The 18810-nt window shown below is 42.4% G+C and overlaps 1 protein-coding gene across 10 annotated transcripts in view; it reads left to right on the top strand.

The window, feature by feature from the left end:
• The window catches only part of ADAM23 (ADAM metallopeptidase domain 23), a 216114-nt gene that overhangs the window by 54737 nt on the left and 142567 nt on the right, over positions 1-18810 (top strand). For 7 of the 10 annotated variants that reach the window (XM_072961392.1, XM_031678166.2, XM_015240053.3 and 4 more), the window contains exons 1-2: positions 3211-3686; positions 4844-5061. In XM_072961392.1, coding sequence (XP_072817493.1) covers positions 3473-3686; positions 4844-5061 — 432 coding nt within the window. In that variant the 5' untranslated portion in view covers positions 3211-3472. Of the gene's footprint in view, positions 1-3210; positions 3687-4843; positions 5062-18810 lie in introns of those variants that run through there. The other 3 variants (XM_072961391.1, XM_072961389.1, XM_072961393.1) reach the window with 1 other exon arrangement.

Below are 18810 nucleotides of genomic sequence, written 5' to 3'. Positions count from 1 at the left end.
TTCAGATCTAGTGTTTCTACCCCTGCCTTTTACTTGCTCATGTTCAGACCCAGTTTTCTCACTGGTTTCATAGCAAGTCCAGTTCTGCTCCCTGCAACAGATGTTAAGCAAAGGGAGGACTTCTGGTTTCTTTTCTAACCAGCCCAGCTGAACCACTTTTGTGAGGACAGCCACCCTTTCCGGACACCATTCACACACATCTTTTATTATGTTCACTTAGTGTCCATGTTGCTTGCTGTAATTTTCTTCCCACGGACCATCTGGCCACTTGCCTTCACCTACAGCTACAACACTACCACATCTACCTCGTTGACCAGGCCACTCCAGCCGTCCCTGATGCTCTTGGGATGCAGCGTGAGTGTCTAACCAGTTATTGCAGCACTCAAACTTCTGGTATATCCCTCTCTTCGTTTCAGTCCAGCTTGCCGAGCCCCTCCCTCTCCTATCTGTGAGTGCCCCTTTACCCAGTACACATTTATCAAATGCTGACTCCATTCCAGTTACTCTGCTAGGCTCTGGGGATCAGGAATGACCAAGACGCAGCCTAGCTCTCAGTGTTTTTTGACACGGGAAAGGTGAAATGCACAGACATGAATACAGAGCAAAGCAATAGATGGTGGTGAACAAAATTACTAAATATTATGAGTGCAGAGGAGAATATTTAGAACTAAACTCTGTAACAATACAAATTTCAAACTACCTAATGAGAATATTACTAAATGGAACAATTTAACCACTTAAAGAATACCTGATTCTGTTTTTTACCCTTCCCTTAAATATATGGTTTAGGGGCCAAACTTTCAGTACATTTTTTTTTCTGAGTGATTTACTTCTTCTCTGACTCACTCTCTCATTTACTGATACATCATCTTGTCTCCAGCTGAGTTTGAAAATATTAAAGTTCTGTAAATAAATGCAGTTTTTGATTATAGTGCAACAGACAACATCCTTCTTTGCAAACATTCCTGTTCTTTACTAGAAATGGAATTGAGTCCTTATGCCGTTTCCCAAGTGCATGGGATGGTGGCTGCTGACTGGTGGGTGTGCAGGTGGTCCAGCATGACTCATGGCTTTATTTATTGGAAGAGGCTTTGAGAGGTTGTCGCTCAATTGCAAGAGATGCCTTTAAATACCTTTATATCTGGCCGTCTTTTGCTTTTCCTTTCCCCTTCGTATGCCTTGTCCACCTCCCGTCCCCTGAGCCCTTTTCCAGGATTATATCATTATATCAAATATAAATTGGGAAAACTTAGCTAGGAATGCTTGTCTTGAGGGAGATACCATTAAGAACACTGAGCTGCAAGCAGGAACTGTGGTGAAGTGGGAGTGATCACCAGCCTGCCTCAGTGTGATTCGTGCTACGTGCCCTACCCACTAGTCTATTCATTCAGGAAATATTTTCTGAGAGCCTTCTCTGTGCCACAAACATAATGCTAGGTTCTAGAGACACAAACTGAGCCAAAAGGGAAACTGTTGCTGCCCACGTTTGGGGGAGGTAGCATCAATTACAAGTTCACATTAATGAATGTGTGATAACAAATTAATATCCTGTACAGTGAGGAAGAGCTAATATTAGTATTTAACTCCCTAACACTTCTGAGATCTCTGGTCTCTGTGTGTGTGTCTGTCTTGTCTTTCTTTTGCTCTCTCTCCCTCTTCCCTTTCTGTTAAGTGGGGGTGGAGAAGACAGCTAACAACACCTGTCCTGTCATTGCTATGGTGTCTTGTATCACATCCTTTCTTGTTACTGTGGGATTCTTTTAAAAAATTTTTACTTCTTGATACTATTGTAAATGATATTGTTTTCTTTATTTCTTTTTCAGATTGTTGTTGTGTATAGAAACAATTGATTTTTGCACATTGATTTTTCTTGATGGGGGAGGTATTTAGGTTTATGTATTTTAATTTTTTTTTTAATGGAGGTACTGGGGATTTTAACCCAGGATCTCCTCCATACTAAGCCCTCACTGTACCATTGAGCTATACCCTGCCCCCTCCCCCATTGTAGAATTCTTGATCCCCCAAAGTAGATGTTAGCTCACTTTTAAATACAAACAACGGATAATGATACTATTACTCAGACTAACATTGGGAAGGTGAATAAATGAATGCTTGCTTTATGTTTTGGGGCAGAAATATGCCACAGGCCCTAATTTGAAACCATCGGATTTAGTGGCCGCCAACCCACCCAAATCAGGAAATTTTTTTTCTTTCATTTTTTACAGCGTGAGAGAAAAATCTCCTCTTTTCTCCGCAGAAGTCAGGATCGGATCTTAAAATCTGAGATGTGCACTCTGATGCATGCCCACCCACAGGGTTGACAAATACTGGATTTCCCAAGATAGCTGCCACACACTCGGTTTCTAATCTCCGTATTTCTTCCCCGCCAGAATTTCTAAATCCTTCCTGAATACGTCCAGTCATCCTGTCTGAACTTTTGAGCTTCATCTGCTTTCCGCAGAGCCCCTAGGCACAGGCCGGGCGACAGAGACCAGGCGGAGCGCCCCGCTCGGGGGATCCCTGCTCCCGAGGTCCCGCTCTGCGAGGCCGCAGGGCGTCAGCGCGCTCGCCAGCCCGCCTCGCGCGGATGTGCTTCCCAGCCCTCGTTCCCCGCGCTGCCAGCGAGCTGAATGAGGAGCAGCGCTATTTTTACCTCTCCGACTGCAATCCTTTATACATATTTGCAGGAAGGAAATAAATAAAGGATTAAGAAGGAAATGCTTGGCCTTAGTTTTTCCCGAGAAGGAGGGGGTTGAAATGGGAGGGGGTTAAGTCAGGTCTAGGATGGTGGGAAAGGCTGGTCGATTTCTATGGCTGGTGGTTTCCTACAGATCATTCAGGTCTGGAAACCCCCACACTCTTCTTTCTTGCCCCCTGGCTAATCCCTGACTACCAGCTTCCTCCCTCCCCCGCCCCCACCTCTGGAGGTGCCACCGTCACCTCTGATGCTGCCTGGGTTGCTGCATCACTCTGCTGCTTTTTCCACCTCCCCTCCCTTTTCTTCCACAAAAAAAGCATGCGCAGTGCGTCCCGTGCCAGGCAACAGCATCAGCATCAGCATCAGGGCGCGAAGCCGCGCTCCGGCGCGCTCTCGAGGGCGGGGCGCACGCCCGCGCCGCGCGCCCCCGCGCCGCTCGCTCCCGCCCGTCTCCTGAGCATCCTTAGCCCCAGCAGCAGCCCCCGCAGTCGCTGGAACAGCCGCGCCCGCCGCAGGGAGGGAGGAGCATCTGGGGAGGCTCCAAGTTGGCGGAGCGACTGGGACCCCCGGACTCTTCAGCGGCCGCCCCGGGAGGGGCTGGAGGCGAGCAGGGGAGGGGGCGCCGCCCAGCCCCGAGCCCCGAGCCGCGACCCCCCTGTCCGCGGCCGCACCATGCGCGCCGAGCCGGCGTGACCGGCTCCGCCCGCAGCCTCCCCGCAGCCTAGCCCGGCGCTCTTGCTGGCCACACGGAGCGGCGCCCGGGCGCTATGAGCCATGAAGCCACCCGGCAACAGCTCCCGGCGGCCGCCCCTCGCCGGCTGCAGCCTGCCCCTAGCCTCCAGCGGCCCCCGCGGCGGCCCCGCCGGCCCGGCGCCCATCCGCGCCCTGGCCCGCGCGCCGCCCTGCCGCCTGCTCCTCGTTCTTCTCCTGCTGCCTCCACTCGCCGCCTCATTCCGGCCCCGCGTCTGGGGGGCTGCTGCACCCAGCGGTGGGTATGGCCCCGGTGCCCTTTGCATTGCATTGCCCACGGGGCCCTGCAGAGGAAAGCGGAGGGCACGAGAGTCCGTGCGCCCCGGACATATCCAGGGCTCGGCCTTTCCGAGCCTCCCTGCCGGTCCACCTCTCTCATTCCCAAACCCTCGTTCATGCCAGTTCACTTTTTGAAGTCCATTTGTGTTGCATTCACTAAATTACTGTCGTTCCACTGGAAGGTATTTAGTGAATGCGGGGACCCTAACTGATCTTTGTGCAACTTGGGGAAACCGGTGGATGGGAAATACAGCGAGGGAGCAAGTTTTTTTCTTGGTTGGTGGAGCCTGAACGCGAATGCGGGAGGGTGTAATGATAATACTGGTAATGTGTTTCCTCAAATTGCCTAGTGGGTTTATTCATTGCTGTTGGAATTATAGGTGGGGGAGGGAAACTTCGAGGATATAAACCTTTGGTTTGTAATTTCTCAAAATGCTTGTCATTATAATGAACAATTAATATAATATAATGTTCAATACATTGTTGATTGGAAATCAGTGACAGCAGAATGCTGGTCTTAGCAGGAAAATAAAAAGGAATTGGAAAGCTGCCAGCATCTGCATCCCTCTATGGCAAAGGATTTGTGCTCATCTCAAAGTTAAAAGAAAAGGGAATTGCCCATTGTGTTAAATGAATCAATTAACATTCCATGATCATGAGTTCTGCACTCAAGTTATCTTAGGAGCGTTCTTAGCCCTCAGGTGGGATACTCCTAGTCAGAGTTCCACTGAGCTTCTGTAGACTCAGAAGGGGTGCAGATGAGGGTCAGGACCTTTGAGCATGTTCATTTCATGACTCTTCCTTCAAGTCCATTCTCCATCCACCCCGCTCACTTGAAACTATAGATTTGAGACTTTAGATATTTTAGAAATGTACTTATAAAACATAAATCAAAATAAACAGTACAGTATTGTGTAAGCCTTTTTGGCTGTTAACCTATCCAGGCCATTTCATTGTTGCAATAACTTTCTTTACTGTGTCTTTAGTTCTTACCTGCTTTGTAAGCAGAAAACTTTGTTTTTGCAATTTAATGGAAGAAATACACCTTAGTGCTTATGTATTCATTGGGTATATATGTGTGTGTTTGTGTATGTTTGTGACCCCCCTCCCCCCCAGCTCCGCATTGGAATGAAACTGCAGAAAAAATTTTGGGAGTCCTGGCAGATGAAGACAACACATTGCAACAGAATAGCAGCAGTAATATCAGTTACAGCAATGCAATGCAGAAAGAAATCACCCTGCCTTCAAGACTCATATATTACATCAACCAAGACTCGGAAAGCCCTTATCATGTTCTTGACACAAAGGCGAGACACCAGCAAAAACATAACAAGGTAGGCAGGGGGCTGGGTATGGAAAAGTAGCTGCCATGAAGAGTTTTCCTTTGATTTGATTTTCTGTCAGAATCTGATTTCACAAGTTTTACTGAAGCATTTTATTAGGAAACCAATTAATATTGTGATAGGGGAGAAACTGGAGGGAATTAACCTGGAATCTACTGAAATAGGATTGCTGTTGGTCTATCCTCTGACTCTAAACTGAGATTGGAATTTTCTTATGGCTTTGTAAGTTTAACAGCTAAAGTGTGGTCCATTTTTCTTTTAGGCGCATTAAACACTGCACAGTAGTTAAGTAAATATGTTTATGGTCCTGACTTTTATCTGTGAGGCTTTATGTAAGGGTGCAGTAGACTACCTCCCATGATGAAAACTGCTTTCAGTCTGTCCCCAGAGATTGCTCTAAGAAGCTGTTGGGCTGCAGATTCCCCATCAGTCTTTCACCTAGAAATTGAGTATTTAAGTTTAAAACAACCTCTTTCCTTCTTTAATTGGTCAGTAGGAAAAAAAATATTGTTCCTATAGTAGGTAAACAATGTAACATTTTAAAGGATTATGATGACTAAAAACAAACTGTTTATATAATATAGAGACCAGTTTTGGTCAGCACAGTCCTTCCAGACTTTGTCTACATTCACTGGGGACAGGTGATTTACTTTCAGATCAGTTCAGAAAGTGTCACTGATTTTTCAAAAGGCATTCAATTGAGGATGAAGGTGCTTAATAACCAGAGTTTAAGGGATCTTTTTTATTGCTTACTAGTCATTATTTAAGTTAATACTATTTTGGACCCCAAGCAGATTTCCACAATGGGTTACCAGTGCCTCTCCTCTTTATTAGGAGCAGAAAATACAGTCTGTATGTCAAATATTTTACTTTGGGCTTGTCAGGGAGGAAGAAAACCTTCCTTTACCCTTCTGGGTTCTTCTGGCTGCTCCAAGAATTAAATTGACATGAGACAGATTAGCAGGAGAAAATTAAATTTAGTTTTGTATATATACATGAGAGGGTTCGAGGCCCCATATATATGGGAGGTTCAGAGACAGAAAAGTAAAATGAGGTATATATACCACCGTGAGCTAAGGAATGGCATAGAGGCCTGGGGCTTCCAAGGACAGCAGGGTCATTCATAAGATGATAAAAAGAGCAGATGTTTGGTAGTTAGATGTTTGCCCTGTTACAGAGATGGGGCCACTTAGATAAAATTTATCTCTGGTAATAACTCTCAATTTAGATTATTCTAGGTAGTTAAGGGAGGGGCAGTAGTTTCTTTTGAACCTGCAGTGTTTAGATTGTGTCTTTAGCTTAAAATAATCCTCATGCAAAAGTGACACATTTTGGGGAAGCTCGTTCTGAACCCTACAGATCATACCTGTTCAGTTGAGATGAGCAGTCCTTGTCTAAACATCTAGAATTGAAGAAGAGTATCTCTGGTTTGCATCATTGTGTTTTATTAGTTTTCTAAAATATAGGCAAGTGGTAACAGTACTTATTCCCACTTCAGAGTAAATGGGGACAAATGGGGAGTTAGACATTTAAGGCCTTTAGGTGATCCCAAGGTTGTGAAACAGCTGATAAAAAATTCAAGAGGCCATAATATTTACAAGTCAGGTTTCTGAGAAAATACTTCCTTCATATTGGATATTACTAGAAAAGTTAACGTCACATCTATTGTGAAGTATTGCATTGTGAAGTATTGCATTGTGAAGTGGCTACCCCCCGCTTTGGCTGGGGTCTCTGTTCTCACAGTCCTTTTCCCATCTTCTTCAGTGTAACTTAACAGGTTGACTCCTGGGTCATGTGTTCTCATTTGTCTCGTTGATAGGAGTGGACAGTGTCTTTAAGGAAGAAGAATCCAAGATCCTCTTGATAAAAGCATTGAGGCTCATTTTATGGTTTTCATACTAATTAATATGATCTGTGCTTAAGTGACAAATTCTCAAACTCCAGTGTCTTTGCATAGGGTGGTGGAGGAAGAAAAAAATGACCTCAAAGCCTATAAAGAATGCTCAAACCCTCCTGAGCTGAGACTTCAGCGGAACACTTTGAATAACGCAGGTGTTGGTGACTGTGGCTAACTCTAGTCTTCTAGTCTAATCTTATGTGGTTGCTTTCTTTGTTGGGACTTGGTTTGACTACAATATATCTGAATTTTTGTAATAATAAGATTGTTAAAACTTCACCCACTACTCATGTAGAGGAATAGATTTCCGACTACAGAGCACATACTTGCTGTTGGAATGATATTACGTCTCCACTTCCATTTCTTTTACCTTAAAAAATGTTTACATGGAAATTATGTTTGAAAGCATTTTCCCTCTTTCCTTATTTGTTTGATTGAACAAGCATTTGTTGCACATATCTCATGTGCAAAGTACTATGCTAAAGATTCAGAGGTAAGAGATAAGGGGTACAAGGATGAACAAGACAAGGTCTGTCCTCCAGGAGTTAACAAAAATGAGATAAGCAAGATGCTTAAAAGCGCCCTCATACAGATGTAAATAGTGTTCTTCCTTCTGGTGGGTTCCCTGAAATTTTCCTATGTGTTCTGTGATTTCTCTTGCACTTCTGTCTGGAAGCATCTCTTGAACTAGTTGACAAAAAACAAAACAAAAAACAAAAAACAAAAAACAAAAAAAATTAGTTCCCTCTGCTTTCTGTTGTATCTTTGGATGACTTACCTAAGAATAGTGATGAGAGATACTTGTTCATTCAGCTGCCTTACAAATGTTTCAGTGAGAGAGAACATACAGGATTTCATTATTTTTGCTTTTATAAAAACCATTTTGATTTTAATAATCTGTGTATTGCATACCATTTTTTAACCTCCTCTGATCTCATGGCACTCAAGCACATTTTAATGAATGCCTTAGAAATGCTGACTCACTGTGCCAATCTCCTGGATCCCTTGACTGGGGGGTAGAGGTGAAGAGGGAAATTCCCAGATATAGGTTGCCAGACAGAACTCCATTTATTTCATAAACATTCAGAGTTGATCAGGCCTTACTACTTTATAGTTGTGAAAGTTAAAATGATTATTAACTCTTTCCAAATTGGTGAGTTTAAAAGCTGGCTGTGTAAAGCACCACTGTTAATACTGGTGTTTCTGAAAACCTTAAAGTTTTCTTTATCAAAGATTGTTTGGGAATCTTTTTACCTCCAGATAGAGTGATGTATAAATTATTGTCCAAACTGCACCATTTTTGAGACTGAAAGTGGGCATGCTTAATAATTATGCCAGGATTATAGATGTTAACCAAGTTGGTCCAGAGCAGACTGGGAACATGGTCACCTCAGATCTAGACAGTTACATTCCTTGATTTTTGGCACTTGTCCAAATTCAAGTTTCTTTATAGACAGTTTTATTTTCTGATGATTTATTGTAACTTTTTCTTATTTGCCAGGAGGTTAGTTTACCCCCATATAGAAGTAGTAGAGTCTGAAAAGGAAAAAATTTAGTCTTTGCTTTGTTATTAAGACTTATCTTCTTCACTTGTAGAGACTTTTACGAGCATAAAAAGAATTTTATGATTACTAAACATAAGTATTTTATTAACCATTAATTCAATATATTGATAAAATGGACCATATGTTTATAAAGAGGGAGAAACAATTTAGATCTTCTCATTCATTCATTCATTCATTCATTCATTCATAGATAATCCTATGAGGTCTGTTCCTGAGAAAGTTAACCTGTAGAGGAAGAAAAAAATTTTTCCTCTACCTTTCAGGGTTCTGGGCTGAGACACAGACTGTAATAAAACACAGGTTAACAGGAGAACAATAGAAGTTTAATAACATGTATGCCTCCTGTGTACATGGGAGAGACCCAGGAAAACTGAGGAGCTTTGAAATGGCCCAGCCATCAGCTTAAATAACCTGTCCAGCTAAAGATGAGACGTGGCAGGGTGTGGAGCCAGTTATGGGAGGCTCTCAAGAAAAGCACAGTAAATAAGGGTAAGGTTGTTAAGCAGATTTAAATCATAGCCTTTCGCATTGATGAAGTGTTTCTGGAGATTTAGAGTCGTCCTCCTCTTCCTGGTACAGAGAGGGAAATACTTACAAATGGAGATTTCTTACAAATATAAATGTCTCTTACAAAAGAGTAACTTCTGCTTGGTTTACAGAGCTTCTACTGTGTCTGCTGTTTCTTAAAAATAACCAGCCTGAAATAATCCTTATGCCAAAGAGGCATATTTTGGGATGGTATATTCTGTTCCCCTTCAAACCTTTTCCTGAAACTTTCCTTTAGTCAAAATTTACTTGCCTTGTATTGTACTTTTTTAGGATTCTTTTTCTCTTGCAGTTGAGAAGGGATGGAAGAGGTACACTGTGTACAGCACAGGGTTTGAGGGAAGATGAAAGTCATCTCCTTTGACTTTAGATATGGCTCAGTCTTTTGTCACCTTCCCTACTGTGTTAGAGACTCAGAGCTAGTGTATTAAGAACATGCAGATTATGACCTGCTGAATGAGGGGGCACAAGCCATCCACACGAGTCGGCATGTAGGTCCCTCAGCATCCAAGCTCCCACTTTGGAGAAGTGAAATCCACCGGGTCATTTTGATTGAAGGCACTGTTCAGTACACCCACACACAAGAAGTAGAGTCACAAGATTTATTACTTGCAGATCCCAGAAAGGGGGGCAGTGGGTGAGGTGAGGAGAGCTGTCCTCCACCCCAGATCACCTGTGAGCAGGAGACAGAGAGGGTAGCAAGTACCTGTTACTTAGAAGGTAGTTGGGGCGGAGGTCACTAACTTTCCATGGACTTAACTCTAAGTGATTATTTGAAAAGGTGCCTGGGAAAAGCAAAGCGGGAACTTATGATGGAACTCCTAAAGTCAAGTTCTTGTCTAAATGACCAGACTCTGGGCGTGAGCAGAGTTTCCATACTGTAAAATGCCTCGGCAGCAAATCTAGAAAAACAAAGTCGCTTTTCTCATCACATCTATTCCCACCACTCCCGGTTGAAGAGAGAGAAGAGAGGTTTTCTCTTCCTTAATGGAGGCAGGCAATGGGGATTGAACCCAGTACCTTGTGCACGCCAAGCACATGCTCTACCACTGAGCTATACCTCCACCCGGAAGAGAGAAGTTTAAGCGAATTTAGATTACAGTGATTATGATTACTTCCTCTTCTCCTTCTGGACAAGGCTGGTTCTACATTTCTTGACCACTCAGAAGCCAGCTGCCCCACTGCTCTCGGTGTCAGACAGCAGAAAGAAACACAGGGTCTGTAGAATTGGTAGAGTGACAACAATTTGGTTATATGGTAATGCAAACTTTTGTATTGACCTCAGCAGCCTTCCCAGGTTTTCTAGATCTTCCTGAGCAGTCCTTACAAAAATGTAGTACGTAGAATACAGGCTTGAAATGGTTTTACTTGTAATGCCTGGCATATAGTAGTGGTCAGTAAAATCTGTTGAATGAATTAATGATTGAACACTCCTATGTTTGAAAGAGTGCAGTGCTTTCTATGAAATTTCATGTTATAATCAAATTGACATGCAAAAGAGCCTTAAGTTACCGTTAAGCATTGTTGGCACTGTGACAGATCAGCAGGAAAGAGATTTTTGGTGTTAAGTTATTAGCACTGCATAATCACACTTACATTACCTAAAATCGTGAAAATACCTATCTGAACAATCCTTAGATCATCCCTGTCGCTGTTGCGCACCGTTAACGCGGCTAATCCACAAGCTGACCCGGTGGGAGATTTTGTCATTGCTATAGGTTAATTCTCAGCGCTGGAGCCTGAGGTGTCCACTCGTATAGTTTCCAGTAAATCAGACTTAATGCCTGTGAGGCATCCAGTTCTGTTTAGTGAGTACCTGTTTTGAATCGGGTACTGTGCCAGACTCTGGGGAAAGTGAGCAAGAGTAACACTTGGTCCCCACCCGTACTTGAAACAGGATGGGCGTCAGAAACAAGGCAGCTGGTGGTGGTGTGTGGTTCCTGTCCGAGCAGTTGCTCGTTGTGGAAGCAAAGGGCTGTAGACACCCGGGAAAGCCAAAGAAAACCTCGAAGAATAAGAAACAATCGAGCTGGCTCAAAAGAGCAATTAGGAGATAAGCTTTTGAGAGGCAGACAGAGGGTGGAAGGTGGCGGGGGTGGAGAAGGGTCCGCAGTCAGCAGCCCAAGACTTGGGCCTGCTTGGGGGCATCGGGGAGGGGCTCAATGTGGTGAGTGTTAGAAGGGGAGACTCAAGTGTGGGAAATGTCAGAGGCCATTAGTTTGTGGTCAGTTTATTTTTTTATTTCATTTAAAAAATTTAATTTCGGGCGGTGGGGAGACAAGTAGGTTTTTTTTTTTAATAGAGGTGCTAGGGATTGAACCCAGGACCTCGTGCATGCTAAGCACACAGTTTACCACTGAGCTATATGTTCCCCCCGTGGTAAGTTTTAAAAAAAAATCACTTAATTCCTCTAGAAGTCCAGTAATATACATGAATGTAGATGTAGCAGTTGAGATTTATAGTTAGTGTCTTCAGAAAGCTAGTAAGTGGCAGACAGAGGCAGGATTCGAACCCAGGTCTTATCCTTTGCCAAGCCCGTGCTGGAGAGACTAGGGTATGCTGGGCATGACAGGTAGTGAAGGTGAAAGGCTGTGAAGACTGTGAGGAGATAAACAGTTTGGATTTATTTTGTGCTGAATGGTTCCATCCTGACAAATCTGGAGGTGAGCACGTCACTGGTTGAGCATCAATGGAGTGCCAGTTCTGTGGCTCTTCAGGGAACCTACCTTCTAGTGGGAGGAGACAGACCATAAACACAACCCAAAGATTTCAGGTATTGACAAGTGCTTGAAGAAGATAAAATAACATGGAGAATGGTGGGGGGGAGGGCTTCTCCTGAAGACCTGGAAGACTGGGCCTGTGATCTTGGGTGGGAGTAACCTGCCCACTGTGGTTCCTCTTTGGACAAGGTGAGCACATGCTGTTTCAGCGCCCCACCCCTACTCCTTGCTGCTGACCACCTACCCTTCCTCATCTCTGTTACTTGCTTGGCCCCTGTAGGTGTTTGAGTTTGGACCCTAGTCTTTTAAATTTTTATTTATTTACTTTTTTATTGAAGTGTAGTTGATTTACAATGTTAGTTTCAGGTGTATAGCAAAGCGATTCAGTTATACATACACATATATACATATATATATTTTTTCAGATTCTTTTCCATTATAGCTTATTACAAGAAATTGAATATAGTTCCCTGTGCTATACAGTAGGTTCTTTTTATTTTTCTATGTTATATATACTAATATGTATCTGTTAATTCCAAACTGCTACTTTATTCCTTCCCACCTTTCCCCTTCAGTAACCATAATTTGTTTTCTATGTCTGTCATTCTGTTTCTGGTTTGTAAATAAAATTTGTTTCCTTTTTTTAGACTCCACATAAAAGTGGTACTGTATGATATTTGTCTTTCTGTGTCTGACTTACTTCAGTTAGTATGATAATCTCTAGGTCCATCCATGTTGCTGCAGATGGCATTTCATTCTTTTTATGGCCAAGTAATATTCCTGTGTGTGTGTGTGTGTGTGTGTGTGTGTGTGTGTGTATGTGTATATATATACATACACATATCTATCTATCTCACATCCTCATTTTCCATTCATCCAATGGTGGACATTTAGGTTGTTTCCATGTCTTGGCTATTGTAAATAATGCTGCTGTGAACACTGGGGTGCATGTGTCTTTTTGAATTATGGTTTTCTCTGGATATATGCCCAGGAGTTGGGATTGCTGGATCATATGGTCAGTCTTTTTTTGTTTTTTTAAGGAACCTCCATACTGTCCTCCATAGTGGCTGTACCAGTTTATGTTCCCACCAACAGTGAATGAGGGTTCCTTTTTCTCCATGCCCTCTCCAGTATTTATTATTCATAGATTGTTTTAATGATGGCCATTCTGCCTGATGTGAGGTGATACCTCACTGTAGTTTTGATTTGCATTTCTCCAATAATTAGCGATTTTGAGCTTCTTTTCATGTGCCTCTTGGCCATCTGGGCGTCTTCTTTGGAGAAATGTCTGTTTAGATCTTCTGTCCATTTTTTGATTGGGTTTTTTTTTTGATTGGGTTTTTTTTTTTTTTTTGAAATTAAGCTGTAAGAGCTGTTTGTATATTTTGGAAATTAGTCCCTTGTTGGTTGCCTCATTTGCAAATATTCTCTCCCATACCACCCTGAATGCGCCCAATCTCATCTGGACCCTAATCTTTGATTCTTCTCTCCCATAAGTCCTGGACTGTTTCTGATCATTTCACCCTGGATGAATCTGATGGCCGCCATGCCTTCCAGCAGTAAACTGTGCTGCTGAAAGTCTTGCATGTGCCCCTACGTAATGTTTTCTACTCTTCCTGCTTGTGGATTGGCTCCTTTCTGCTAATGTGTAACTACTGGTATCATTCTGTCTTCACTTATTCTGAGGTTTCGTTAACAGTTTAGGCCGCTGTCCTTCTCTCTCTAGCCAGTCAAAAAATAACCAAGGAGCTTTTATGCACTCAGTGGCTTTGCCCAGGGTTGAGGGTCACATCAGGAAGAGAGCTGTCCTTGCTGCCGTGTTCATTTTCCTCAGTGGTACTGCTATTTTCTCGGCCACCCAACAGTGAACCTTAGGAGTTATCGCTGATTCTTTTCTCTCCTCCATCTTCTGACTATAAATAGTCACATATTAAGTCTTGACGTTTCTCCTGAACCCATCCTTCCCTCCTCCTCAGTATTGTGTTCTTGTCATCGCCTCTTGTCTCTCTCTTTCTCTCTGTCAATCCATCAGTCCCACTGCTGACAGATTAATCTTCCTGGAACACTTAGTGTGTCACGTGACTCACTTTATCCACAAGCAGGAAGCATGATTTCAGCAGATGAATTTTCCCTGTGGAGTGAAGGAGAGAGAGCGAACTGCTCTGGAGAAGTGCTGTTGCTCTGCTTTTGAATGCTACACATTCGCTGGTCTGTTCTCCTTTTCAGCATTTTCCCAGGTCTGTTTACCCAAAAGTCAGTCCATGGCAAGAGGTAATTTTGTCTGGATGATTCCATTCATATCTGTCCAAACTCTGGGGCTGGTTATGGGAAACCCTCGGAATCAGTGGCGATAACCCAAACAGTCACTAGTGCGCTCTCGGGCTTTTGTTTCAGGTTCAAATACTGTTAAATTCCTGCTTCAGAAGGTCCTTCCTCTTCATCTTTAAGATATGAGTAATTAATTGCTCCCAGAGAAGAAGTTTTCTGAATGAAAGTATTTTATTCCTCTCAAAAATGTACATAATCATAATGCTTTATTCACACAAAGTATTCAATTCACATATGACGTGGGTATCCTGTAGCCTAATGAAAGACTCATTTATTCACATAATTCATTCATTCAGAATCCACTGAGCATCTGAATTTTGCCATTTTACAAAGGAGTTTTTGTTTTTAGAATTTATATAATTTTAGTACAATTTTCATCCAATACAGTGCTAGGAATTGTTATAAAAAGGGTAGATCCGGTTGTATTTTACTCAGAATAATGAGAAATTAAAAACAGTTATGTTCATTCATAGAAAATCAGGATATGGTTTTTGCATTTTATAGAACAACATGAGAGAGAGGTGCATTCTCTGTCATTGGGTACCCAGTCTGGACAGGAGCCTGACCTGTGAATTGGCTCAGTGCTCCAAATAAGGTTTTGTTATATAGGTGTCTTCTTCGGCTAAAGAGTAGGCAGAGGCTACTTCCACCATCTGGAACATGACAAATGAATGAAGTCGAGATCTACATTCAAGTCTATTGTGAAAGATGTTTATTTATCAACAAGAACTACCTTATTGCTGAGTGTTTTCAAAGCTTTCTATTTAGACATGGAATGGATAGAAATTCAAGTAAGTCTCCTTTACTGATGGACACTAATTACAGAGACTTAAGTTCAAACAAACCAATGAACAGAGAAGTATAAATGGGACCCTATTAATGGTGGCTGCATTGCCCTTTAGCTTGGATCTACTACTATATAGCTGGGGGCATTCACCTCTTCCTTGTTTGCATGGCAGTATCCACATGAGGGAGTCATTCTGGCACATTTTTAATCCTAGGTGGGTAGGGGGAACAAGATAGTCACATGCTCCTGGACCACCTCCTTCCACCCCCAGTGGAGCTAAAGATTAAGTTTTAATTAAGCATACCTAGAGGTAGATCACAAAAACATTCCAGAGCCATGAGGACATTAATTTGAGTCTCTGCTGAATTCCAGGACCTGTCCCAGTGCTTCCTTTCCCCTCACTGTGCATGTTCAGGAATTGTCAGGTGGCAGCCTGGATCACTAGTTGGGTGCCTTGTGCTGTCTTTAATGTAAGCAGGCCTGCTAATACCATGTACTACAATAGTGAGTAGTTGTGTTGCAGATCGGCTCCATTAATAATATAAATCAGTCGGCACTTAGAGGAGACCCACATCCTCCATGTGTCTTCTTGCTCTTTACTTTTTGAGGTAAGTAGATAGAATGCCTTCAATCAACTTGCACTCCCTCTGCAATACACTGCAATACACATACAATATTCATTTTGCAGTGAACCTCAGCAGTTGTATCGAGGCATTTTTCTATCTATAATTCACATGGTCTTCACAGGAATAAAAGGGTTTTTTTAATTAAATGGTTGTTATTTCTGTGTTCTGGATGAGAAAACTAAGTCCAGAGGGGCCAGGCAGGGCAGCTGCTCTAGGTCCCGGGAATTATTGTTATGACCAGAGTGACCAGAACCTTGGCCTACAGACATCCAGGTCCTTGTTCTGTGGGTTGACTAGGGAAGTTTCTGATCCTTCTAGACACCTTTCCTCTCGATGATAAGGGTCTATGAGCTAATCACACCATGGGTACACAACCACATACACACCTCCCCTGGCCTTCCTCTGCAGCTAGCTGGCTTTCTTGACTTTTTTATTTCTTTTTTTCTAAATGAGTACTCCAGATAAACAATCTTGTTTAAAATGCTGTCATTTTTACAGTGTTTTGCTTATCTGCTTCTTTTGCTTGTTGATCTTCCTTAACTTTCTTCTTCCTCTATCTGATTCCCCTTCTTCCTTATTTACTGAATGAGGGTGTTTGTGTTGGTGCTTCCAAATTATATGTCAGGCATTTGACTATTCTAGAAAAGCTTTCCTTTTTTTGGGAAAAATATTCTCTAATACAGGGTGTGCCTGAAGAAATAGGTCTTCAAAACAAGATGAATTTCTGAAGAACTGGTTAATTTACCCTCTATTTTTCACTAACACCCCACTTAAACTTTTTGTCAGCATGTGTTAACCAGTGTTCCCACACAGACATGATATTATTTCAGGGCAAAGCAGGGAAATTGGCATTTTAATGATACAGAATAGGCATTTATTTGTGGGATAAATATGATTCATGCTAGGCTGTTTGGAATGTCAGATGCCTTCTTTTATTAACTCCTTTGCCACACAGTGGGGGAGATGGTTGGGGACTCAAGGGTCAGGAGGTCTGACAGATCTGCTGACACCAGCTGCTGAGACTTGGGCAAATTACTTGGTCTCTCTAAACTCCAGCTTTCTTATCAATCATGGGGACCTGATAACAGTGCCCACCCATGAGGCTGTGCTTGACCAAAATGGGATCACCCAGCAGAGTGGTTTGCCCAAGGCCTGGCCCGTAGGAAGTACTCAGGAAATGTTATCTGTTAATTACTGACTAGAGACCTAGGGAATCCAAGTTGTGAATTGCTCTTTTATGAATGAAGGGTAGTTTTATTAGAAAAGAAGTTGGGTTTAGAAGTAGTTGTGAGGACGTCTGTGGGGAGGGATGGCTCTCAGAGTCTTCCTTGTTTTGTGGCTGCGCTAGAACAATTGACCTCAGATGAGAATGGAGTCCTTATGCAGAAGTAAAGCTCCAGGATGTGGCGTGCTGCCTTGGAGGCTGCAGTCCTCTACACCAAGTGGAGGTGGCAGGATGTAAACATGAGGCTTGTACACTGGGGGAATAGAGGCGTTTTCCCTAAACCTTTGCCAGTAATCAGTGCACTCTAGGGCGGGGTTGGAGTCAGTCAGGCATTTTGGCGCCTGGTAAGGTGAGCTGTTTTCTGTGTCTATCGCCCGGGTGGGTATGATGTGGCACCAAATGCTATAAATAGCACACATTCGTGTGATAATTTCCCCGAGAAGTGTCCCAATTAGACATCCACCCATCTCTCCTCCCCCCAGGTCCCCAGACAAAACAAAACCCAAGAAATACTTTCATCTGCCATTGATAATTTTCTGGCTTTAGAGTGAAATGTAACAGTCATAAAACCATGGCAAATAGAATGGTATATAGTCATCCCAACCAGGAACATTTAACAGTTCTGTTTTTGTTTGGACGCTGGGATATTATTGAACATGCTATGACCAAAAAGTGAAATTTGAGTTTTGCATCTTAACTGCCTTAACCACGAGGAGTTCGTACACTGATTCCCCTTCTCGTATAAATCATGGCTAAAAATAATTAGTGAGCTCCGTTAGTGAGCACAGGTAATTACTTACTTTGTTACTTACTGTGGCCTGCCCTGTGCAGTGTAGTGGACTTGCATCTCTGTAGAATGCTCAGACTGTAGTTAGAGGCGTTTATCACTGTTGGGCGGCATCATCACTTGTCTTCTTCAGAACCAGTGGCACATTGGGATGATGCTGTCTTGTTATTTCTGTCTTTGCAGTGCTGCATGAGACAGGTTTTGAAATAGTTAGCTATTATTACTCTTTTCCTTTCTGATGAAATAGATCTACATTTTTCTTTTTATTCTTTTATTTGGGACATTAATCCTTTTAAGATCTGCTGGTGCACTTTAAGCCTACTACCTAAATAGTATATTTATAAATTATCCTTTCTGCTTATCAGATCTTACATTGTTTTTCTATTTTAGTTTTCTAGAATCCCTGACTTTCCCCTGACATATTTTAATACCCTAATGTGTTAAAAGTTTAGGAACTTATTTGATTTATTTGTATGAAACACTTGTTTGTGGTGTAACATTTAAGAATCTCAGTTCTTTCGAGAGCATAATCTCTCCCTTGATACCTAGACTACACATCCAGCTATTTATCTTGTATCTCCATTTGAGTATCGAGGAGGCAACTCATTTAACACGTCCAAAATGGAACTCTTGATTCTAATATCTTCTACCCTAACCTGTCCCTCCCACGTTCTTCCCTTCTGAGTAAATGGAAGATCATCTTTCCAACTCCTCACCCTGAGAGCCTTTGCCCTTCTCTCAAGCATTACCTCAAGCCATCAAATCTTGTTGGTTCTACCTTCAATGCTACTCAGAATCTGGCCATTTATCACTGCCTCCGTTGCTACCAGCATGGTCTCATCCACTATCACCTCTCACTGATATTATTAAAATATCTTCCTATGTCTTATCCCTGCTTTTGTGGCCTCTGTCACCCTGGCTCCAGTCTGTTTTATGTACATCAGGCAAAGTGATCCTTTTAAATACTAATTGGGTCATGTCACTCCTCACCTTAAAAACCTGCAAAGGCTTCCCATCTCACTCAGAGTGACTTGTTTTTTCCTCTCCCAATCATAACATCACAACTGATGAGAACTAAACTACTGCTAGTTGTTACAGTTGATAGTAGAAAGTACTCTTTATGTTTTGAGTTATTAAACATACACCTTAGAAAGACTGCTAAGATTTAAACATCACTTTCATTCATGGCTTAAAAAGTTATAATAAGCGGTTTACCTACTTTGTCCCATTCACATTTTAACTAAATTTTTTTGATTTTC

Source organism: Vicugna pacos, chromosome 5 (assembly GCF_048564905.1).
Source record: "Vicugna pacos chromosome 5, VicPac4, whole genome shotgun sequence".
NCBI lineage: Eukaryota > Metazoa > Chordata > Mammalia > Artiodactyla > Camelidae > Vicugna > Vicugna pacos.
Note: the sequence above shows the minus strand (reverse complement) of the source record. Positions and strands in the feature narration are given on the sequence as shown.